The sequence below is a fragment of the Bos indicus genome, chromosome 1, assembly GCF_029378745.1.
Source record: "Bos indicus isolate NIAB-ARS_2022 breed Sahiwal x Tharparkar chromosome 1, NIAB-ARS_B.indTharparkar_mat_pri_1.0, whole genome shotgun sequence".
NCBI lineage: Eukaryota > Metazoa > Chordata > Mammalia > Artiodactyla > Bovidae > Bos > Bos indicus.
The window spans coordinates 72,308,281-72,334,865 of NC_091760.1; the positions used below are offsets into that span (position 1 = coordinate 72,308,281).

The 26,585-nt window shown below is 36.3% G+C and overlaps 1 protein-coding gene across 13 annotated transcripts in view; it reads right to left on the bottom strand.

Annotated features, from left to right (window-relative positions):
- Nucleotides 1-26,585, bottom strand: part of DLG1 (discs large MAGUK scaffold protein 1) — a 270,874-nt gene that overhangs the window by 170,764 nt on the left and 73,525 nt on the right. For all 13 annotated transcript variants that reach the window (XM_070789390.1, XM_070789394.1, XM_070789399.1 and 10 more), the window contains exon 5: nucleotides 6,053-6,217. In XM_070789390.1, the coding sequence (XP_070645491.1) occupies nucleotides 6,053-6,217 (165 nt within the window). The remainder of the gene's footprint in view (nucleotides 1-6,052; nucleotides 6,218-26,585) is intronic.

A 26,585-nucleotide genomic window follows, 5' to 3' on the forward strand; every position in this document is an offset into this window, starting at 1 on the left:
TCAAAATAAGGCTGTTTTTTAAAAATTTGGTTTTCTAACACAAAGTAACCTTAACCATTTTGCTATTATACTACCCCAGTTCTATGCTCCCTCCTCAAATTTTAATCTATGCATGAGACAGAGAAGCAGGAAGAAATACCCCAAATGGTACAGTTATAATAATTCTTAAATTACAAATGTATCAGAAAATAGTCTCTCAAAAATCCAGTCTATCAAAATTTCTGACCCAGTAATTTGACTTCTGGAAAACCATTCTAAGAAAACGACCTAACATACTTTAGATGCCCCAAAGATGATTCACTGCAGCCTTCTTTATGAAACCTAGTAAAAATGGAAACAACAAATAGTGAACACCAGAAGTGTTCATCAAATCAAAGTACAAATATACTATGTAATATTATGTATCAGATTTTTTTTTAATTTAACATGAGAAAATGTGTAAAACAAGTTTATAATAGGAAAAAAACCTGTCATTAAAAACAGTAAGATGTAAAGTATTACTTACAAACAGGTTAAAGAGAAGTTAGATAATTTCTTCTACTGGTAAAGAAAATCCTTATCAGTTCCCAGATATAAATCAAGAGAGCCAGCAAGAAAAACGGAGAATACAATGATGATATCCCATTTCTCTACCTAACTGCACCAGAAGTTTTTCACCAGAATAGTCTCTAACTATTGCAGAGACTGATGCTGTTAATATCTTCTACAAGAAAACAAAACGAGAAACAGCAAGATAATGGCATATAAGGACTGATAGATTCAGCTGCTTTCCGATGAGACCAGTTGAATTATTACCATAGTACACTAAGATGCTTTGAGGCTAGTACTTTCTTGATTTTAACCAAAATTTGTCAAAGATTTGCATACAAATACTCAAACTGCCACTTCACTATGGCAATAGTATAACACCAGCAAACTGTAAGATGTAAGACAATTTCAGAAAAGATAAAATATAAAAAAGGTGTGGTTTATAACTAATAATAAAGGAAATTTTAAGCTCCATAACATACTTCTTTAAATAAACCTGTCAAACTTTTCCTACTGTTCATGGTGTTCTCAAGGCAAGAATACTGAAGTGGTTTGCCATTCCCTTCTCCAGTGGACCACATTTTGTCAGAACTCTCCACCATGACCTGTCCGTCTTGGGTGGCCCTACACACAGCATGGCTGTGTGGACAAGGCTGTCCATTGAGTTGGACAAGGCTGTGGTCCATGTCATGAGTTTGGTTAGTTTTGTGGTTGTGATTGTGGTTTTCATTCTGTCTGCCCTCTGATGAGTAAGGATAAGAGGCTTATGGAAGCTTCCTGATGGGAGATATTGACTGTGGGGGAAACTGGATCTCGTTCTGATTACTTTGCTGACAAAGTTTGTCTAGTCAAAGCTATGGTTTTTCCAGTAGTCATATGGATGTGACAGCTGGACCATAAAGAAGGCTTAGTGCCAAAGAATTAATGCTTTTAAACTGGGGTGTTGGACTCTTGAGAGTCCCTTGGACTACAAGGAGATCCAACAGTCAATCCTAAAAGGAAATCAGTCCTGAATATTCATTGGAAGGACTGCCGCTGAAGCTGAAGCTTCGATACTTTGACCACCTGATGTGAAGAAATGACTGATTGGAAAAGACCTTATGCTGGGAAAGACTGAAGGCGGGAGGAGAAGGGGACGACAGAGGATGAATGGTTGGATGGCATCACCGATTCGATGGACATGAGTTAGAGCAAGCTCCGGGAGCTGGTGATGGATAGGGAGGCCTGGAGTGCTGCAGTCCATGGGGTTGCAAAGAGTCGGACACAACTGAGCAACTGAACTGAACTGAACTGTCAAACTTGTCTTTAAAAAGCCCAGAAGAGGGGAAATGCGATGAGAGATATAATCCTTTATCATTTAATAACTACTGCAAAGTACAAAAGCATTTTTAAAGCAGATACCAAAAGAATAAGGCAAAACTGACTTAGTTCTCTTATGGTAAGAATTTCAGGAGAAAAGGAGTCAAATTAAGGAAGCAAGTGAGAGAAAATCTTTAAAAAAGTAATAACATTTTCTCTTTCAATAACTGTAAATACTTAGTCTCACTGCAGAGTGAGGGTTAAATTAAGAGATGTCAGAAATTTACTTTAAAACACTTTAAGACAGACAGTAAAGATGTGTATGGTGGTTCAAATAGGCTAAGTTCTAGGGCAGTGTTTCTCAACAGTGGTTATCTACCAGAAACACCTAGAGAACTGTCATAAATCTCCAAAGCCAGACTCTATCCCAGAACAATTAAATCATAATCTCAGAGATATAAATTTTAAAACTTTTTTAAGTGATTTCAATGTTCAGCCACAGCTGAGAACCATTACTTAATGGACAGTCAGTTGTCCTAATCAAGAATTCACATTCCTAGACCAGTCAGCTAACATTTAAGTATAAAGTAAATGGCTTCTGTAGGAATTTTGTTGTATCAATCTTTGATCAACACCAAAAGCTCCCCAAATATAATGAATGAAGTGGGCTTTCACTGCTGAAATTCATTATACTTCATTTATATGGGTTGGCTGAATTAAAGACACAATCCACTCATGTACAAGGGAAAGAAAAGTCTCTGAAGAGGCTTAGAGCCTTAGGGATGGTACCTTAGGTTTAATCCCCAAGATGTTTAGAAATTCTATGTAACAAAATCTTGGTCTCTGGAATATTGTTTTATTTGCCGAGAGTGAGCATTTTATGCAACAACAGAAAGTTGAGGCTTCATCATATTTAAAGAGGCTAAGGACTTCCCTGGAGGTCCAGTGGCTAAGACTCTACGCGTCCACTGCAGGGGAACTGGGTTCATCCCCCCTGGTCAGGGAACTAGATCCTACATGCCACAACTAAGATCCAGCCCAGCCAAATAAATAAAATTTTTTAAAAGAGGCTATATATAATACTTTATGCTACCTGGCTCATTATCTGTTTAAATGTCTGCTTATATGAGAATCTGCATCCCTACAGAAGTAACTATCAAACACCTACAAAAAAACTGAGAGCTTGAGTGTGTCCAAACTGACTTTGGACAATTTTTAACAATTATAATCACCAAAAATCCAAAATATTAGAAACAAGAATCATACATACCTTGGAGGGATTTTCAACTAAAGAAATAGGTTTTATAAATTCAGTCAAGAGAAAATAGGCATAGGCTGATAAGAACAGCATAGAAAGCAAGGAGTGCTTAAAATTCGTCTTCTAAGGTTCTTTCGTTGTTCAAAATGAGAGTAAATTTATTGTTTAAATTTCTGTAAGTGAAACATGTATATTAAAGCTTCTAAAACAATTTCTAGAATGACCATTAAAGGAAAAGAAACAGAAAAACTTCTAAGCTAGTTAGAAGGAAAAATGGAAAGGAAAAAATAAAATTGAAAAGACGATATAATAGGAACTTCCCAGATGGTGCAGTGGTAAGGAATCCACCTGCCAGTGAAAGAGACACAGGAGATGGGTTCAATCCCTGGGTTGGGAAGATTCCCTGGAACAGGAAATGGCAACCTACTCCAGTATTCTTGCCTGGAAAATTCCATGGACAGAGGAGACTGACTGACTACAGTCCATAAGGTTGCAAAGAGTCAGACATGACTGAGCATGCATGCAATGCAATTAAAATACTTTTAAACAACTCATGGGGCAAAGAAAAATCACAATGGCAATAAAAAGCTTGAATGATGATAAACATTGCATATTAAACCTGTAGGTTACAGATAAAGTGCTATTTAAAGGAAAATTTACAAATTCAAATAGCATTAGAAAAAGCTGATAACGTAATAAGCAACCAAACTGAGAAGCTAGGGGGGAAAAAAACCAAAAAGAATAAACTCATGGAAAGTAGGAAAAAATAAAATAATATTGGTAAGAGGAGAAAGGGAAATAAATAGAAGGAAAACTGTCTCTGCCAACTGATTTTTTCCCCCTGTGTAACTTTACTTTCATTTATCCTTCCAGGAGAAAATCAGACTGCCTCTGTCAAACACAATCTTTGATTGATCTGGAGCATGTGTACATTTACATATGTACATTTATACTTATATATGTACATAAGCTGGAGAAGGCAGTGGCACCCCACTCCAGGACTCTTGCCTGGAAAATCCCGTGGACGGAGAAGCCTGGTAGGCTGCAGTCCATGGGTCGCTAAGAGTCGGACAAGACTGAGCGACTTCACTTTCACTTTTCACTTTCAGGCATTGGAGAAGGAAATGGCAACCCACTCCAGTGTTCTTGCCTGGAGAATCCCAGGGATGGGGGAGCCTGGTGGGCTGCCCTCTCTGGGGTCGCACAGAGTCGGACACGACTGAAGTGACTTAGCAGCAGCAGCATGTACATAAGCATGTGTGTGTGTATATATATATGTATATGTGTATATGAAAGGGGGCGGGTGTGGCAGTACATGGGGGAGGAGCACAGGAGAAGATTTCTTTTAAAAGACATGTTCTTATTTACTTATTTAGGTATACAGTTGATCTACAATGTTGTATTAATCACTGCTGTACAACAAAGTACTTCAGTTATACATATATATACATTTTTTTTCATATATACATTTTTAATGCTCTTTCCATTATGGTTTATCATAGGATAAACCATATAGTTTATCATAGTAGATAAACAGATAGTTTTATAGACAGATAGTATCATAGGATACTGAATATAGTTCGTTTATCCATTCTATATATAAAAGCTTTCATCTCCTAGTCCCAACGTTCTAATCCATCCCTCCTCCAACCCCCTTCCCCTTGGCAACCATCAGTCTGTTTTCTAGTAAAATACATGGTTCTCTGAAAGTGACCCTTCTTCGGCAAAAATAATCAAGGGGGGAAAAAGGTATAAATCAATGATACTAGGAATGAAAAAGGGGCTACACCTAAATATGCTGTAGACAAAAAATAAATAGGATGTTGAGAATATTTCAAAGTAAATATGAAATGGACAAATACCTAGAAAAATTATTAACTAAAAATCTTAGTGATACTATATAAACTTTTTAACCAGTAATATGAAATCATCCCTCAAAGAGAATTACAAAAGCCACTTTAAGGTCTACTAGTAGGAAATGATTCTTATTTAAAATACATACAACTAACAAAGGATTAGAATCTAGAATATATAGTGAACTTGTACAAATCAGTAAAAGGAAAAATCCAATACAAAAATGAAAAAAATTCTTGAGAAGGTATGTCACAGAATAGGAAATCTAAATGATCAGTATTATCAAATAGTGCAATGAATACTAAAATCACAGTAAGATGCTACTTCAAATCCAAAACAATGGCAAAAAAAAAAAAATATGAGACTATAGATCAATTTAAACTGTTACATACTGCTGTTGAAAATATAAATCATACAACCAGTTGGAAAAATAATCTGGTGTTATCTGTAAAGATGTTATATATAACCTACAATTTTAACCGCATTTTTAACACTAGTAATAATCTGAAAATAACAGCTATCAAAAGTAAGGTAAATTATAGTATATTCATAAAAAGAAAACTCTAGGGCAGTGAAAATAATGAATTTTGAGAATATAATGTTGAGCAAAAAATGTAAGTTGAGATTACACATAGTATAATTCCAATTATATAAAACAAAAGCAGGCAAAAGAAACAATATACTGATTAGAAATCTAAACATGTGAAACCAGGACGGTGGTTATTTCTGAGGGGAGAAACAAGGTGATGGTGTCAGGTAAAGCCACATATTGGACTTCAAAGATACCATTAAGCTCTTTTTCTGAACCTACTAATTTAGTTTTTTACAAGTTTAAAAATATTTCATTGTGGGTATTTGAAATATAATACCTATTTCCTTCATGAGAACTCTTAGGCTTCAAGATCGTATCAATGAATAAAATTTATTTATAAAATACAGTTTTTAAGTATCTTTAGAATGCTAATAAATAACATGAAATTTCTTACAACTATAAAAACCAGAAACTAAGGTCAGAAAATCATACATTAAAGAACAGTTCTCTCTAAGCATGTGTGACATTAATAACGAAAGTAACAAATAATTCATAGCAACAAAATTAAGTTATTATCTTACCTTTACTGGTGAAATATGAGAGTGAGAAACAAATCCATGGACGTTTTCAATTTCTGACAGGTTCTTCTCTGAGACATGAACCAATTCTGGACCTATCACCTCATTAGTGATTTGTGGAGAAATGTGCTCTTGAGGAGGTGTATCTTCATCCTGATACCGGTATTTCTGTAAAACACAAAATATTATTAAATATGAGAAAGCTCTAAAAAGCAACATGAATTCAATTCAAATCATGATTTTCATAACTACCCAAATAATAATATTTAGCTACATGAAAAGTGTATTTTATGGTTTAACACAGAAAGTCTGAGAGACATGGTTCTCCATTTTAAAGTCATGCCAATATTTTAATAAAGTTATCTGATTATTAAAAATAATTCACAATCTGGGAAGATGGCAGAATAAGAAACACCAGCAATCTGTTGCTTCCACCTAAGTAATGGCTGCACAGGCATAATCTGTCTGATATAATTTTGCCAATCTCGAGTCTGCTGAAGGCTTGCAACATCAGGGGAAAACTTGGATGTATATTGTGTTTAATTTGGATCAGTTTTACCACCTCTGTTCAACATGGTACTGGAAGATGTAGCCAGAACAATAAGGCAAGAAGAAGAAATAAAAGGCATCAAGTTGGAAAGGAAGAAGCAGTATTATCTCTGTCTTCTATCAATAAAGACTCAGCAAAAAAGCTGTCAGAACTACTGAATACAGCAAAGCAATGGGACAGTGTTTTATATCCTACAAAAGTTGACACACAAAAATCAGCTGCATTTCTATTAACTATCAGTTGTATTTCTATATACATACAATCTGAAAACTAAGAAAACAATTCTATTTACAATAGCATTAAAAAAACAGGAATGAATTCAACCAACAAGGTAAAAGACTTGGGCCATGAAAACTACAAAATATTGATAAACAAAATTAAAGACAACATAAATAAATGGAAACACATCCTGCATTCATAGGTTGAAGATTTAATATTGGTAAGATGTCAATACTACTTAAAGCAATACTGCAAATTTAACCCAATTCCTATCAAAACCCCAATGACATTTTTAATGGAAATTAAAAAACCCATCCTAAAATTCATTTGGATCTAAAGGGATTCAAATAGCCAAAATAACCATGAAAAAAAAGACAAAAGATGAAAGGCTCATTCTTTCTCATTTCAAACTTACTACAAAGTTACAGTAATCGAAACAGTTTGTTACTAGCATGAAGAGAGACATATGGACCAATGGAATGAAGCAGAATTCAGAAAAAGACCCTCACACACACATTATTTTTCACAGGGTGTCAAGACCATTCAGTAGTGAAAGACAATCTTTTCAACAAGTGGTGCTGCAAAAATCACATACTGACACATAAAAGGATGAAGTTGAACCCTTATGAAATACTATATACAAAAATTAACTCAAGGTGGATCAAGGGCATAAATGTAAGACTTAAAAGAATAAAACTGTTAGAGGAAAAACTTTAAGATATTGCATTTGGCTATGAATTTTTGGCTATGACACCAAAGGCAGAAGTAACAAAAGAGAAAAACAGATGAATTTGATTTCATAAAATTGACAAGTTTTTGTGTATCAAATGACTCTATCCAGAGACTAAAAAGAAATGGGAGAAAATATTTACCAATGATATATCTGATAAGGGATTAATGTCCAGAATACATAGAAAACTTCCAAAATTCAACAAAAACAATTCAATTAAAAAATGGGCGAAGAACTCCAAAAAAGATATACAAAGAGCCAGTAAGCACATGAAAAGATGCTCAACATCACTATCATTTGAGAAATGCAAATCAGAACTATGAGGTACCACCTGACAATCATTGGAATAGCTACTACTAAAAAACAGCCAAGGTACTACTGTATAACACAGAGAAATATATGAAATATATTTAATATTCTATGACAAACCATAATGGAAAAGAATGAAAAGAATATATATATATATAAAAGAAAGGATGTATATTTGTAACTGAATCACTTTGCTGTACAGCAGTAATTAACACAACATTGTAAATCAACTATAGTTCAATAAAAGAATTATTTTTAAAAAAAGACTGGTTTAAAAAAAAACCAGAAAACAAACATTGGTAAGGATGTAGAGAAATCAGAACGCTTTGCACTACTGGTATAAATGTAAAACAGTATAGCCACCGTAGAAAATAATACGGTGGTTCCTAAAAAAATTGAAAATATGATTACCATATGACCCAAGAATTCCAATTCTGAGCATATAACCAAAAGAACTGAAAGCTAGGTCTTGAAGAGAGAGTTCTACACCAGTGTTTACAGCAGCATCATTCACAGTAACTAAAACATGGAAAAAACCCAAGGATCTACCAATGGATGGATGGATAAGCAAAATGAGGTATATATACACAATGGAATATTTTTCAGCCCTAACGAAGGAAATTCTGTAATATGTTACAACATGGATGAACCTTGTAGACATTATGCTAGTGAAATAAACCAGTCACAAAAAAGACAAATACTGTATGACTCCACTTACATGAGGTACTTAAAGTGGTCAAAATCATAAAGACAGAAAATAGAATGGTGGTTGTCATGGGCTGGTGGGAGGAGAAAATTCTGAGTTACTGTTCAACAGGCATAGAATTTCAGTTTTACTAGATTAAAAGTTATGGGAATGGATGGTGGTTATGGTTGTTCAACAATGTAGACGCATTTAATACCATTGAACTGCAAACTCAAAAATGGTTAAGGTGGTAAATCTCATATGTATTTTTACCACAATAAAAAATAACTACAAATAAGACTTCAAAGCTAGGTGAAAAAGAAAACTGAACGTTAATTTGTCCATTTTTTTAACCCAATGTTAGCTGAACACTGTATCTCTAAAGATATATGTAAGTGAAGTCAACATACAAAGCCAAAGTCAGCTAATTTAGTCTGGTCTTCTTATCCAATTAACTTGTACCAAAAAAAAACAAAACAAACAAAAAACAAAAACAAATGAAAAAACTCAGCCTTTTCAAATTCTAACCGAAAATTATTTATTAGATAGCAATACTTTTACTTATAAAAAAATCTTTGCCTCTTTCTCTCTCATGTGTACACGCACACATTCTATTTTTTAAAACATTAACATAATTTTAAGAAAACCAAATCTACCTCATACCATACACAGCAGTAAAAGAAATCATAATTATAGGAATGGGAAGAAAATAAAAGTGTATGTTTTTCATCCCAGGCTGGGAATCTGTAAACACATACACAAAACCAAAAGAAACTTAGCTACCCATCCCCAAATTAAACACACTATAAAGAAATTACAAACAAGGCACAAAAGAAAACAAATGTTTAAAACAATAAACAGAAAAAAAAAAAAAAACCAACAAACAGGATTATTAGCCCTACAGGCTGGCTCTTATAAATCATGGGGGGGTAGAATATGAGTCAACAAACATAATAAAGGGATACTCACAAAAGACATACAATTGGGTCTGTAAACTTAAAGGAAAACATGCTCATCTTTTTTAGGAAGTAAAAATTACAATGCCAACATTCAGAGAAATGGGCTTCCTGGTAGAGGTCTTTTCCTGGTGGACAATCTGGAAAAATGTTTTAAAAGTCCTGAAAATATTTCTACTTCTCTAGTAATTATACTTCCAGGAACTACTCTTAGAAGAAACAGCACTAGTGAGGAATATAAATATTTGTGGTATACTGACAAACATATATACTGTAAAATATATATTTAAAAACTTAACTATGAATTTGACCACTGAAAGTTACTACACAACTTCCAGCATCACTTTTTAAACTATATCCTTCTGTGAAATGGTACAATCACACAGAAAACAACAACCATCAACATCAACAAAAGAAATCAACAGGATATAAGCAATCTATTTTTACATGTAGACTTTAATTTTTTTCAAAACCACTGAAAAGAATTTACTAACTTTGTCCTGAGTAAGATTAAAGTTAACACAGACATACTTACAAAACTTAACAGTTTATATGCTCAAATTAGTGAAAGCAAAATTAAACATTTCTATACCTTAACAATATGCCAGCAAATTTGGAAAACTCAGCAGTGGTCACAGGACTGGAAAAGGTCAGTTTTCATTCCAATCCCAAAGAAAGGCAATGCCAAAGAATGCTCAAACTACCGCACAATTGCACTCATCTCACACGCTAGTAAAGTAATGCTCAAAATTCTTCAAGCCAGGCTTCAGCAGTATGTGAACCGTGAACTTCCTGATGTTCAAGCCGGTTTTAGAAAAGGCAGAGGAACCAGAGATCAAATTGCCAACATCCGCCGGATCATGGACAAAGCAAGAGAGTTCCAGAAAAACATCTATTTCTGCTTTATTGACTATGCCAAAGGCTTTGACTGTGTGGATCACAGTAAACTGGGGAAAAGTCTGAAAGAGATGGGAATATCAGACCACCTGATCTGCCTCTTGAGAAATCTGTATGCAGGTCAGGAAGCAACAGTTAGAACTGGACATGGAACAACAGACTGGTTCCAAATAGGAAAAGGAGTATGTCAAGGCTGTATATTGTCACCCTGTTTATTTAACTTATATGCAGAGTACATCATGGTAAACACTGGACTGGAAGAAACACAAGCTGGAATCAAGACTGCTGGGAGAAATATCAATAACCTCAGATATGCACATGACACCACCCTTATGGCAGAAAGTGAAGAGGAACTAAAAAGCCTCTTGATGAAAGTGAAAGTGGAGAGTGAAAAAGTGGGCTTAAAGCTCAACATTCAGAAAACGAAGATCATGGCATCCGGTCTCAACACTTCATGGGAAATAGATGGGGAAACAGTGGAAACAGTGTCAGACTTTATTTTTCTGGGCTCCAAAATCACTACAGATGGTGACTGCAGCCATGAAATTAAAAGACGCTTACTCCTTGGAAGCAAAGTTATGACCAACCTAGATAGCATATTCAAAAGCAGAGACATTACTTTGCCAACAAAGGTCCATCTAGTCAAGGCTATGGTTTTTCCAGTGGTCATGTATGGATGTGAGAGTTGGACTGTGAAGAAGGCTGAGCGCTGAAGAATTGATGCTTTTGAACTGTGGTGTGTTGCAGAAGACTCTTGAGAGTCCCTTGGACTGCAAGGAGATCCAACCAGTCCATTCTGAAAGAGATCAGCCCTGGGATTTCTTTGGAAGGAATGATGCTAAAGCTGAAACTCCAGTACTTTGGCCCCCTCATGCAAAGAGTTGACTCATTGGAAAAGACCCTGATGCTGGGAGGGATTGGGGGCAGGAGGAGAAGGGGACGACAGAGGATGAGATGGCTGGATGGCATCACTGACTCGATGGACGTGAGTCTGAGTGAACTCTGGGAGCGGTGATGGACAGGGAGGCCTGGCGTGCTGCGATTCATGGGGTCGCAAAGAGTAGGACACGACTGAGCGACTGATCTGATCTGATCTGATCTGATACCTTAACAATAGATACACTATAAGGAAGGAAACTTGTTACTATATTTTCAGCTTTAAAGATACTCCACAGCTTAGCTTAGGGAGAAATACATGCAGAAGAATATTCACTATAGATTAGCTTGAAATAAAGAAAAATTGGAAATAAGCTGCGTATCATTAATTTTTTTAAAAATTATGTTAGCAATAATATGAAAGGAAATGTTATGTGGAAGTTAAATTAGGTAAAAAGTTACCTCTTCTAAGGGGAAAAGATGAAGACACAACTACTGAATGAGGAAAGCATGTTTCAAAACTAACAAACACATTTTGAACATTTTAAAGCAAAATGATAGTTTATCTATGTGTACGTATGTATAAACATTGTATGTATATGCAATTATGTGTTTGCGAAGCATATCCATAAATGTCCATATGTATTCATAATTCGGAGGGGTCTGACAAGATTGAAAACAAAAGAAGAAATCACTGAAATTCTGAAAAGGAAAGAAATCACTAAAAATTTTGTCTTTTCACTTTTCAAAAGACATAAAATTTTTAGTGATTTCTTTCTTTCCTTTTCAGAATGAACCATTTCTTGTTTTATATCTTTCAGACTCCCCCCGCCAAATTTTATGTATCTTCTAATACATAAGTTGCCCCTTGATCTCTTTATATTCCACAGAATTACTCAGAAACTCAAGGTATTTAACCTGTAGGCTTCCCAGTATAATCACTTCATATTCATGGAACAATTCAGTGTGGTCCCCTGGCTTTTGTTGTTGTTTAGTAGCTAAGTTGTGTCAGACTTTTTTGTGACTCCATGGACTGCAGGGCAGCAGGCTCCTCCGTGCATGGAATTTCCCAGGCAAGAATACTGGAGTGGGTTCTCATTCCTTCCCCAGGGGATCTTCCTAACCCAGGGATCAAACCCATGTCTCCTGCATTGGTAGGCGGATTCTTTACCACTGAACCACCAGGGGAAGTATCCTTGGCTTCTGTACTTCCTGCAAACTGGCAGCAGAATGCAATAGCTTGATCAGTCTCATGTTTAATCCTTTTGGCTAGACTATAGATGGTACTGTGTTCTTCTATTAAGTAACACATAATGTCTGGTTATATCTTTTTGCAATATTAGGAGCTCCTAATACTCAATGCCTAAATCAATTCACTCCATGAGGGTTGCAAAATGATGATAATCTATTATTCTTTTTTCATTTATTAAAAGATACACACACACACACACACACACACACACAAATATGTAAGAGTTGTCTTCATTATTTGGTTACCTGTTGGTATGGTTCACACATGAATAACATGTTCTTTTATCTACCAGTATTCAAGTTAGATAAAAAATTGGCTTCGTATCATCCTCCAAAAGCAATTAAAAGTTTTTCATATATCACTCAATGCAATCCCAATCAAAATCCCACCTGGCTTTCTTCAAAATTAACAAGCTGAGCCTAATACTCAGAAAGGTCTGCAAAAGACCCAAAATAGTCAAAACAGTCTTGAAACAGAAGAAGAAAGTAGAGGACTAACACTTAACAATTTTAAAACTTCCTTCAAAACTGTATGAATCAAGATTGTGATACCAGCACAAGGATAGACACAGAGAATTAACAGTCCAGAAATGTATCCTAAGATTTACGGTCAACTGATTTTCAGCATGAGTACTAAGAAAATTTAATGAGAAAGGGATACATTTTCAACACCTGGATGCAAAAAAAAGTTTTATTAGAGCTCTTTCTCACATGATATATAAAAGGCTAGTTCAAAATGAATTAAGACCTAAATGTAAGAATTAAAATCATAAAAGTCTTAAGAAAATTAAGTACAAATCTTTGCAACCTTGTGTTATTGTTCAGTACCTAAGTCTGACTCTTTGTGACCCCATGGACTGCAGTACGGCAGGCTTCCCTGTCCTTCATCCACTCCTGGAGTGTGCTCAAACTCCTGTCCGCTGAGTCAGTGATGCCATCCAACCATCTCATCCTCTGTCACGCTCTTCTCCTGCTGCCCTCAATCTTTCCCAGAATCACGGTCTCTTCCAATGAGTCAGCTCTTTGCGTCAGGTGGCCAAAGTATTGGAGCTTCAGCATCAGTCCTTCCAATGAATATTCAGGGTTGATCTCCTTTAGGATGGACTGGTTTGATTGTGCAGTCCAAGGGACTCTCAAGAGTCTTCAAAAACATTCTTTGGCACTTTGCCTTCTTCTTGGTCCAGATCTTACATCTATACATAACTACTGGAAAAACCATAGCTTTAAGTATATGGACCTTTGTCAGCAAAATGATGTCTCTCCTTTTTAATACACTGTCTAGGGCTTGTCATAGCTTTCCTTCCAAGGAGCAAGTGTCTTTTATTTCATGGCTGTAGTCATCATCCGCAGTGATTCTGGAGCCCAAGAAAAGACAATCTGTCACTGCTTCCACTGTTTCCCCATCTATTTGCCATGAGGTGATGGGACCAGATGCCATGATCTTAGTTTTTCAAATGCTGAGTTTTAAGCCAGCTTTTTTACTCTCCTCTTTCACCCTCATCAAGAGGCTCTTTAGTTTCTCTTCACTCTCTGCCATTAGAGTGGTATCATCTACATGCCTGAGGCTGTTCATATTTCTCCCAGCAATCTTGATTCCAGCTTGTGATTCATCCAGCCTGGTTTTTCACATGATGTACTCTGCACAGAGGTTAAAATAAACAGGGTGATAATACACAGCCTTGTCATACTCCTTTCCCATTTTTGAACCCGTCAGTTGTTCCATTTAAGATTCTAACTGTTGCTTCTTGACATGCATACAAGTTTCTCAGGAGACAGGTCAGGTAGTCTGGTATTTCCATCTCTTTTAAGAATTTTTCCTCAGTTGTGATCCACACAGTCAAAGGCTTTAGTGTAGTCAATGACGTACATGTTTTTCTGGAATTCCCTGGCTTTCTCTATGATCCAATGAATGCTGGCAATTTAATTTCTGGTTCCTCTGTGCCTTTTCGAAAGGCTTGTACATCTGGAAGTTCTCGGTTCACATACTGCTGAAGTCTACCTTGAAGGATTTTGAGCATAATCTTTTTAGAAGGAATGGCAAACCACTCCAGTATTCTTGCCATTGAAAACCCCATGAACAGTCTGAAAAGGCAACCTTGTATTAGCCAGTGGTTTCTTAGGCATGACATTTAAAACACAAGCCACCAAAAAGGGGGTGGGAGGAACAACAGATAAATCTGACTTCATATGGCACCCCACTCCAGTACTCTTGCCTGGAAAATCCCATGGATGGAGGAGCCTGGTGGGCTGTAGTCCATGGGGTTGCTAAGAGTCGGACATGACTGAGCGACTTCACTTTCACTTTTCACTTTCCTACATTGGAGAAGGAAATGGCAACCCACTCCAATGTTCTTGCCTGGAGAATCCCAGAGACAGCAGAGCCTGGTGGGCTGCCGTCTATGGGGTTGCACAGAGTCGGACACGACTGAAGTGACTTAGCATATATGAAAAAACTTTTTTGATCAGTAAAGGTCACTATTAGAAAGGTGAAAAAATAACTCACAGAACAGGAGAAAATATCTGCAAATCATGTATTTGATAAGGCTATCTACAAACAGTGCATAAGGTAAGTATCCAAAATATACAAGGAAGGCTTTCAACTCAACAATAAAAAGACAACACAATTTTCAAATGGGCAAAGGATTTAAACAGACATTTCTCCAAAGAAATTTATATTTTGGATATAAATATCTTCAAAACAAAATGTGCTATATACATAGAATAGTTCTCAGCCAAAAAAAATAAATAAATAACAAAGGAATCACTGATACAGGGGACAATGTTGGTGAAACACAAAATAATCTGAAAGAAGCTAGGTTATAAAATAGAATATATTTTATTATTTCATTTATATAAAACTCTAGAAGAGTCAAACTAATCTATAATCTAGAAATTAAACCAGTAGTAGTCTGGGAGAAGGACAAGAGTAAGGGATTGAAAGAAGGAAACTTACAGGAGAGATGGATATGTTCACTACCTCAATTATAATGATGGTTTCAAAGGTGTATACCCATGTCAAAACCTGTAAAATTGTACTCTTTTAATACGTACAGTTTATTGTATATCAATTATAGTAAAGCTAATTTTTAAAACTGTATTCATTATGTTTAGATTCTAATTAAAATTTCTAATGAAGTGTTTCATTATTCCTCTTAAATTATTATAAAATGACAAAGTATTCAAAAATAAAAATAGTAACAAAAAAATAAAAGGCCCACAAAGAATGAGGAATAATTTTCCAGGTACACGGAGGGTTAAGTGATTGTTAGCTAAGAGAAATGACAAGGCAGTCTGTACAGCAGATACCTACCTTTATGAGAATAATGTAAAGAACATAACGGAATTTACAAGAATTATTACTCACTTTAAATGTGAGGCACAAATTACTAAGTGTAAAATAAGTAAGCTATAAGGACATATGGTACAGTATGGGGAATAATACCAATATTTTATAATAACGTTAAATTGAGTATAATCTATGAAAAGACTGACATATGTTGTACATCCAAAACTAATACTATAAATCAACTGGCGTGCTGCGATTCATGGGGTCGCAAAGAGTTGGACACGACTGAGCGACTGATCTGATCTGATACTTCAATTAAAAAGAAAGAAAAAAATTTGTGAAATATGTCAAACTTGCATGGCTTTTTTCCCTCTAAAACCAACTGAGGATACCTTTAAAAATTCTGCCAGGAGCTCCCAGCAGTGTATGAAATTCAGGGGAAGATTTCTTTTATATGTATTTTTAATTCTAGTAAATGGCAAAGATAGTTTAAAGTAAATTTGTTTTCCCTTTAAACAAAAATCCCCATAGCTATACTATCAGAACAAACACACTCTTGGACTTCAAGTCCAGGAAAACACTCAATTTGCTTCACTCCTCAAAACACACTGTTGAACAAAAGTTATTATTTTCTTTCTCTGCAGGATGAATCAGGAACTACAACTTCTATTGCTACACAATTTTATAGATAATTTCCAACTGATGAACAGGTTGTATTCCAAATATCAGTACTTTTTCCTTGTTTAAAAACTTGAAATCCTTACAATATAAATTATGTTAGGTTCCCCCAAACATAGACAGCCAAACACACATATACATGCATATATGCATATAGATAATACTGTTTTGAAATTAAAACTCAGAATACCAAAATATTCTGTATCTTCTTTCCTACCTTCCATTCCCAAATATAAGATCAAGAAATTTCTTCTTTGGTAGTAGCAAATAGGAATAGGGTGGCCAAATTGAGAAGGAGAGGCTGCACTGACTTTCTTAATCTGAAAAATTCAAGTAATTTTTAAAATAAATATTTAAAAATCAGAGCACCCTTACTTATTCTTTGGGCAATCACTACTGATAGAGTATGTTCAAACAAGGTTTACGAATGCTCAGCAAACTTCATAATGAAATGTTTTCCAGGATGTGATATATCATAAATGCTTTACATTCAAAACTTCCCTTACATGTTTGTAGAACTTTGAATTCTAATTTTTCCTTAATAAGGTCCTTGTTTGGGGTTGAACTGTACAATCCAAAATTCATCTGTTGAAGTCCTAGGGTCCCAGTACCTTAGAATAGGATTGTATTTCAAGACAGGGCTTTTTAAGAAATGATTCTGTTAAAATGAAGCCAGTAGGGTATAATAATCCAATACGACTGGTGTTCTTCTAAGAAGAAATGTGAACACACTGAGAGAAACACCAGGGGGCACCTGTGCACAAAGGAAACTGGATGATAAAAGGTCGCCAAAGGACTGCCATCTGCAAACTACAGAGAAAGAGATCTAAGAGAAAAATGTCAATTCTGCCAGCATGTTGGATTTCAGCTTCCAGAAGAGAGAGAAAATAAAACTTTGTTGTTTAAGCCATTCAGTGTATATTTTGTAACAACAGCTTTAGCAAACTAATAGAGAGCCTAAAAAGCAAAATCATTAATTACGCACACTACAGTTATTCTTACTGAGTTTTTATCCCAACATTCTTGCTGACAGAATTTCTAATTAGAGCAGCATTTCCTTTTTTCACTGCTATATTTCCAAAGCACAGATAATCACTGAATGAATGAATAATGGGAGAATGCATGAATGAATGAATCAATCAATTAATGACTGAAAATTATAATTTTCTTTTTAAAATTATAAAAGACATATATACTGTTGTAACTTCTGAAACAATTCCACTATTTCAATGTTATATAATCAAACAATTGGTGCTTGTCTTAAATTTAAGTATATCCTTTCAAAACTTGTCAAGTTTCCCATTTGTAACAATTGTGAAAAAGAAAATTACATATATATATATATTTAAAAACAATACATTCTTAAAGGAATATAAGAAAAAGTCCATTCAAAGGTAATAAATTTTCAAATAAAGAAACTGAAAGCCTAGACATTAATACATCACCACGTGCGTGCGTGCTCAGTCGCTTCAGTCGTGTCCGACTCTTGGTGATCCTATGGACTGCAGCCCGCCAGGCTCCTCTATCCATGGAATTCTCCAGGCAAGAATACTAGAAGATCCTCCAGGGGATCTAACCCATGTCTCTTATGTTTCCTGCATTGGCAGGCATGTTCTTCACACTAGCGCCACCTGGCAAGTCGAATACATCATCATGCTGCTCCTGCTGCTGCTAAGTCACTTCCGTCATGTCCGACTCTGTGCGACCCCATAGATGGCAGCTCACCAGGCTCCCCCATCCCTGGGATTCTCCAGGGAAGAACACTGGAGTGGGTTGCCATTTCCTTCTCCAATGCATGAAAGTGAAAAGTGAAAGGGAAGTCGCTCAGTCGTGTCCGGCTCTTCACGACCCCATGGACTGCAGCCTACCAGGCTCCTCCGCCCATGGGATTTTCCAGGTAAGAGTACTGGAGTGGGGTGCCATTGCCTTCTCCAGAAAACTGCTACTAGAAACTATTTACCAATACATGAAATAATTATTTAATTAAAATATTCACTTTAAGGAAGGAATTTAACACAGCATCCTGAAAGACTGAAGAATTAACTGAAGTACTGAAGAATATCTTTCAGGTTTCCAGGGAATTCCCTATCAGTCCAATGGTTAGGGCTTCGTGCTCTCACTGCTGAGGGCCTAGGTTTGGGGAACTAAGGTCCCACAAGCTGCATGGTGCGGTCAAAAAAAAAAAAACCACCAAAACAGAACAGTACACTAAAGATATCCGTTCAGTGTCAAAGTCTTGCAACAAAGCCAAGAAAAAAGTATATTCAATGTTAGAAAAAATATATCAGATGGAACTTGTGCTTTAACATAAGGTATTTAACATTATTGTTAAAAATTATTCTTAACCAATTAAAAGGAACAGTTTGCTATTGGTCATTCATTAGAATATTCCTCAATTTGTGTCTATTTTGAAAATGTATTATTAAGAAAGAATATTTTAAGTCACCTATTAATGCTTAGTAAACTGGTTTGAAGGAACCTTCTAAGGCTAAAGGGACATGCTCCTTATACTTCAGCAGAACTAATCCAAAAATAGGTTTTTGAAAGTTTACTTTTGCTTCTGAAGGTTGTAGCAAAGAAGTAAAAGAAGTGAAGAGAGCTCCAACTGGACCTTACTATTTTATTTCAACTAAACAGACATACCACTGATTAGGAACATCTATTAGCAGATGTTGCAATTAATCAGATTTCAGTTTAAAAAAATTGCACTTATCATTAACTCAGACTCTGTAAGTTGCCTGACCTAATATTACAATGTTTTCTTTGCTTTTCTCTAATATAGGGGCTATAAAAGCTAAATACTAAATTTCCTACTTTCCCTTCAGTTCGGTTCAGTTCAGCTGCTCAGTTGTGTCCAACTCTTTGCAACCCCATGAAACGCCAGGCCTCCCTATCCATCACCAGCTCCCGGAGTTCACTCAAACTCATGTCCATCGAGTCGGTGATGCCATCCAGCCATCTCATCCTCTGTCATCCCCTTCTCCTCCTGCCCCCAATCCCTCCCAGCATCAGGGTCTTTTCCAATGAGTCAACTCTTTGCATGAGGGGGCCAAAGTATTGGAGTTTCAGCTTTAGCATCATTCCTTCCAATGAACACCCAGGACTGATCTCCTTTAGAATGGACTGGTTGGATCTCCTTGCAGTCCAAGGGACTCTCAAAAGAGTCTTCTCCAACACCACAGTTCAAAAGCATCAATTCTTCGGCGCTCAGCTTTCTTCACAGTCCAACTCTCACATCCATACATGACCACTGGAAAAACCATAGCCCTGACTAGACGGACCTTTGTTGGCAAAGTAATGTCTCTGCTTTTTAATATGCTATCTAGGTTGGCCATAACTTTCCTTCCAAGGAGTAAGCATCTTTTAATTTCATGGCTGCAGTCACCATCTGCAGTGATTTTGGAGCCCAAATAAATAAAGTCTGACACTGTTTCCACTGTTTCCCCATTTATTTCTCATGAAGTGATGGGACCAGATGCTATGATCCTAGTTTTCTGAATGTTGAGCTTTAAGCCAACTTTTTCACTCTCCACTTTCACTTTCATCAAGAGGCTTTTTAGTTCCTCTTCACTTTCTGTCATAAGGGTGGTGTCATCTGCATATCTGAAGTTACTGATACTTCTCCTGGCAATCTTGATTCCAGCTTGTGCTTCTTCCAGTCCAGCGTTTCTCATGATGTACTCTGCATAGAACTTAAATAAGCAGGGTGACAATATACAGCCTTGATGTACTGCTTTCCCTATTTGGAACCAGTCTGTTGTTCCATGTCCAGTTCTAACTGCTGCTTCCTGACCTGCATACAAGTTTCTCAAGAGGCAGGTCAGGTGGTCTGGTACTCCCATCTCTTGAAGAATTTTCCAGTTATTGTGATTCACACAGTCAAAGGCTTTGTCATAGTCAATAAAGCAGAAATAGATGTTTTTCTGGAACTCTCTTGCTTTTTCGATGATCCACTACAAGTAAATATAAGCAGATGCAGTGTAGCTTTATAAACCACACCCTTTCCTCCTTCCTACTTCTTTCTGTTTTTAGGGCTACAGCTCCAACAGTTACCTTTCAATGAGGCAAAGGGCAAGAGAAAGGCAGAGATGTCAGCAGCTGTAGCAGCTGTATACTTGCAAGCTGATTATAACTAGGAAAAAATAAAGGCCCACTTGTTTCAAAGCCATTGTCAGCCTAGTATTTAATTATTTGCAAATACCATCTTTAAGCATGACTCAAACTAAGCAAAGTAAATGGGCCACACTGGTCAAATCTATGCGGTAAGACTTTTTCCCTCCAGGGAAGGGGGGTGTGTAGGAGGTGGTGAGAAAGGGAAGGTAATTATAGAACAGTAAAACAGTGCTTCTCAACCTTTCCCACTAAATATCTTCTAATAGCAATAAATAAGTAAATAAATCATCACTTCAAGAATATGAAGAGATATACAGGAAGGAGTCATAGCCATACATGTAATACTTCCTAAAAGCCTTACGTTTTGTCTTATATGAATTCCACAAATATAATTAACATATCAATTATCTAAAGAAATTATACATTAACCTAGTCAAATCATGTATCACAAGTTTCAATATGAAATTATTTTAGTCTCTTTTTATTTAAAAATACATTCAAGAAAAATTGATTACATATATATATATATACACACACACACACACAAATATATATACTTTTCTATATCCATTAACACATCATGTTTATCTCGAAGCTACCTGTATCCTAGGCCAAGAACCAAAGCTGTAAGGAAACTGCACCTCTTGTAATAAAATAGAACCACCAAAGTTTAGCATCTTGGAGGATCTTTCTGTGAGGAAAAGACAGTCACAAAAACATTCCTGACTTATTACTGGTTGTGCTGAGATCTCTCTGGGATTTTCTCATTTTAATAACTACTGCCACCAAATATAATTTAAAGTTTTATTATAAAAAGCTTTACGATGGCTTCCCTTAGGGACAGCTGGTAAAAGCAAGAACTCAGAAGTGCTTCTACTCTTTTAAATATATTAGATAAGAATTTTTTAAATTTTCCTTTACAAAATACAAGATTCTGATCTTATTAACACAGCTAACTTCCTTCCAGGGAATCTTAGGCTCTAGACTTATTGCACCTATTATTTTGAAATAGCAAAGTTGATCTAGAGTGGGGCACACTCTGCCACAATAAATTTTCTTAGTCTGTTAACATCCAGCCCTAAGGGAACGCACCCTAGACAACTCTGTAATCTGGATAAGAATTTGGGTACTCTGCATTTGCTCTACATTCCCCAGGGGCTTTGCTCTTGAGTTCTAATACTAGAGATGAAAGATAATCAAGGCTTTTTCTGGAGACTGACACTAGAAAGCAACTTGCCCTTTGATGCTACTACTCTCCCTACCTACACACATGGATGCTTTAATAGTCGACTCCTTCCTCACGATAACCTATTAATGTAACTGTCCTGGATGCTTGTCTCATAAAGAATCATACAATAAGAGTACGCTCACTCTAGTCACACAGAAATCTGACTGTTAAAAAAGATACTTCATTTCCAACAAACAAGGTGGTGCTTTTATTACTTTTCAAAAGTTCACTGCCACAAATGAAAATATTATTTTTAAAATGTAATTTTGAATTCACATGTGTGTATTACTTTCTATTTACCTATAAAGTAAGCAAGCAAACAAGAATTGATATTAAAAGCACTAGAAATACAGAAAATAAAGCTCATGCACAGTACTGGTATTATGCTTACACACTGGAAAGTAAGACTTGTTCACCGTTACCGTTGCAAGCTACTTTTAATACGTATTAACCAAAAGTTGTGGGTTAATTTCACCTTTGGTTAGTATTTTCTCCTGTTCTCCCCAAAAGTGCTCTGCTTTAACTGCATATTAAAAATTTATGTCTAAATTTTAGTTCAGTTCAGTCGCTCAGTCGTGTCTGACTCTTTGTGACCCCATGAATTGCAGCACGCCAGGCCTCCCTGTCCATCACCATCTCCCGGAGTTCACTCTCAGACTCACGTCCATCGAGTTGAATTTAAATATAAAACTTTAAATGATGAATTCTGAATATTTAAAAATACACTAATGACAAATGCTAGGACACCTGCAGTCTCAGCAGCTTTATTTCTGTATATGGGTACTCTTCTGCTTTACGAAAGTTCGCTTTGGGCCACTTTGCTTTTATAAAGACCTACATTATTACTTGTATTCCTTAACTGAAGAAATTTCAGGAGGATTGTGGATTATATGAAAAAAGGCAAAAAGCAAAAACAGCATTCATCATTTGCTTTGCAGTGAGCTGTTACAGAGGAGGGCTTCTCGGAGTTACCAGCAATGTGCACCACAAGTAGTGAGAGCAGCACCACCAAGACCCTTTCCGAGGAACTGTACTCAGCATCTCAGTCACGCTGCCATAGCTTTGCACTGTGTGTGTGAGTATCTGTGCTTCACCTCAATTTTATTTCCTATCTCCATTTAGTAAGATATGTCCTAAGATAACTGCCTCTTTTGGCTTTTGGAAGGGTTTCATAGGAATGCTCTACTTTTGGATAGTAGGGAAAACCTGCAGTCTTTATTCAATACTATTTGCTGCATAATTCAAATAACTTGGGGAAAAGTCTTTAAAAATTCTATCCACAAAAGTTTAAGCAAAGAAAAAGCATTCTTTTTACTATACAAAATAAATTATCTAATGATTTCCTAGGTAGACAAGTTTAATGAAGTAAATGACCTTTTAACTATCTTGAATTACAGAACATGACCATGGCAAGACATTTTCAATAAAACATTTTCTCAGTTTTCCCACTAGGGGGCAAAGAAGAACCTCAAGTGGCATTTTGTGAACCACAGGATCTAAAGTGGAGTGATGGGGATGGTGGTGATAGAGTGTAAGTCCAGATATGGGGCTTCCCTGGTAGCTCAGATCATAAAAAATCTGCCTGCAAAGCAGAAGACCAGGTTCAATCCCTGGGTGTGGAAGATCCTCTAGAGAAGGAAGAGACCACCTATTCCAGTATTCTTGCCAGGAGATTTTCAAGAACAGAGGAGCCCAGAGAGCTATAGTTCATAAGGTCTGCAAAGAGTCAGACACAATTGAATAACTAACACTTTCACTTTTTCATGCCACTTTTCTAAAGCTGATACTATGATAACGACAGCATTCGAAAAAGATACTATTTCATAAGATATTTAATTTGCCTAAATACAAAAAAAGGAAAAATTATAATGTGGTTCACTTTATAAAAACATTCTTTAAAAAATTCAAAACCCTTCTAACATATTCTGTTGCACATGTTACATGTAAAAAAAGTAGACTTAAGACTGAGGGAAAAACAAAAATGTAACTTGAGCTATTTATATCATGAATATGAATTTTACACCACTACAATTTAATGACCAATAAAAATCTTAAAACAAACTTTTAAAAAATCTGTTCCCATAAGCAGCATATTTTTCCTACACAACCTTTCCATGTTTGAGAAAATGTTTCAGAAAAGTTCTGAAATATCATTAGGAAAATAATATTTTTGTGACACTGCAAAGAGTTTAAAATGGAAGAAATAAAAGCCTTATATGGCCAGAAAAGCAATGTATTCTCAAATAAATGGATAAAAAACTAGTTTCAGTATAATTTTTTTAGTCAATTAGCAATTTGGAGACCTCTTCACATCATCAGTTGGGAAGTTTCAGTCTTATAAAAACTAAGGTTTCATTCAAAAACACACTTCAAAAACAATACTATATTAATTCAAAAATTCTTCCTGCTTTTAACTTTGTTTTAAATCATACACTATTTATTATAGAAATCAGGCAAAAAGACATCACTTCCTTCCTTAATACTTTATGAAAAGAAACCATTTATTTTTAAGACAAACTCTACATATATTTCTTTTCTATACATCATATCACTAACATAACCACTGTCTAACTTGTAAGGTGTGGGTAGGGTCATGTTTCTTTTGTTGTTTGTATTGTTTAAAAGCTTTTTTCCCCCTCTACAAAATTTAATATTAACATGATTTAGTACTCAAATTACAAAGCCTATGATATTAAACACAAAACTCACCACCAATAATTTCTTTCATCAAAAAGATCTTAGAAGGCATTTAAAGTCCTGCATATCAATGGTGTCTTTCAGCACATTTAATTTGCCACAGTAGCAAAACATACAAACCAAGTCAATACTTAATTTTCATTAATGGATAATGATATTTTATATACAGCTTTAAAAAAAAAATTCTTCTATTACACTTCCACATTACACAAACCAATTCTTTACTTGTGTAAGTGACACAAAGTTCAGTTCAGTTCAGTTGCTCAGTCATGTCTGACTCTGTGACCCCATGAACCGCAGTGCAGCAGGCCTCCCTTGTCCATCACCAACTCCCGAAGTTTACCCAAACTCATGTCCATTAACTCGGTGATACCATCCAACCATCTCGTCTTCTGTCATCCCCTTCTCCTCCTGCCCTGAATCTTTTCCGGCACCAGGGTCTTTTCAATTGAGTCAGCTCTTCGCATGAGGTGGCCAAAGTATTGGAGTTTCAGCCTCAGCATCAGTCCTTGCAATGAATATCCAGGACTGATCTCCTTTAGAATGGACTGCTTGGATCTCCTTGCAGTCCAAGGGACTCTCAAGAGTCTTCTCCAACACCACAGTTCAAAAGCATCAATTCTTCAGCGTCCAGTTTTCTTTACACTCCAACTCTCACATCCAGACATGACTACTGGAAAAACCATAGCCTTTGACTAGATGGATCTTTGTTGGCAAAGTAATGTCTCTGCTTTTTAGTATGCTGTCTGGGTTGGTCATAACTTTCCTTCCAAGGAGTAAGCATCTTTTAATTTCATGGCTGCAATCACCATCTGCAGTGATTCTGGAGCCCCAAAAATAAAGTCTGACACTGTTTCCACTGTTTCTCCATCTATTTGCAATGAAGTGATGGGACCAGATGCCATGATATTAGTTTTCTGAATGTTGAGCTTTAAGCCCACTTTTTCACTCTCCGCTTTCACTTTCATCAAGAGGCTCTTTAGTTTTTCTTCACTTTCTGCCATAAGGGTGGTGTCATCTGCATATCGGAGGTTATTGATATTTCTCCCGGCAATCTTGATTCCAGCTTGTGCTTCTTCCAGCCCAGCGTTTCTCATGATGTACTCTGCATAGAAGTTAAATAAGAAGGGTGACAATATACAGCCTTGACGTACTGCTTTCCCTATTTGGAACCAGTCTGTTCTATGTCCAGTTCTGACTGTTGCTTCCTGACCTGCATACAGATGTCTCAAGAAGCAGGTCAGGAGGTCTGGTATTCCCATCTCTTGAAGAATTTTCCACAGTTTATTGTGATCCACACAGTCAAAGGCTTTGGCATAGTCAATAAAGCAGAAATAGATGTTTTTCTGGAACTCTCTTGCTTTTTCCATGATCCAGCGGATGTTGGCAATTTAATCTGTTTCCTCTGCCTTTTCTAAAACCAGCGTGAACATCTGGAAGTTCATGGTTCATGTATTGCTGAAGCCTGGGTTGGAGAATTTTGAGCATTACTTTGCTAGCATGTGAGATGAGTGCAATTGTGTGGTAGTTTGAGCATTCTTTGGCATTGCCTTTCTAAGGGACTGGAATGAAAACTGACCTTTTCCAGTCCTGTGGCCACTGCTGAGTTTACAAAATTTGCTGACATATTGAGTGGAGCACTTTCACAGCATCATCTTTTAGGATTTGAAATACCTCAACTGCAATTCCATCACCTCCACTAGCTTTGTTCGTAGTGATGCTTCCTAAGGCCCACTTACCTTCACAAAGTAGAGGGAATTATATTCCATGAATTGATCCAATCAGTCCATTCTGAAGGAGATCAGCCCTGGGATTTCTTTGGAAAGAATGATACTAAAGCTGAAACTCCAGTACTTTGGCCACTCCACGTGAAGAGTTGACTCATTGGAAAAGACCCTGATGCTGGGAGGGGTTGGGGGCAGGAGGAGAAGAGGACGACAGAGGATGAGATGGCTGGATGGCATGACTGACTTGATGCACATAAGTTTGGGTGAACTCTGGGACTTGGTGATGGACAGGGAGGCTTGGCGTGCTGAGGTTCATGGGGTCGCAAAGAGTCGG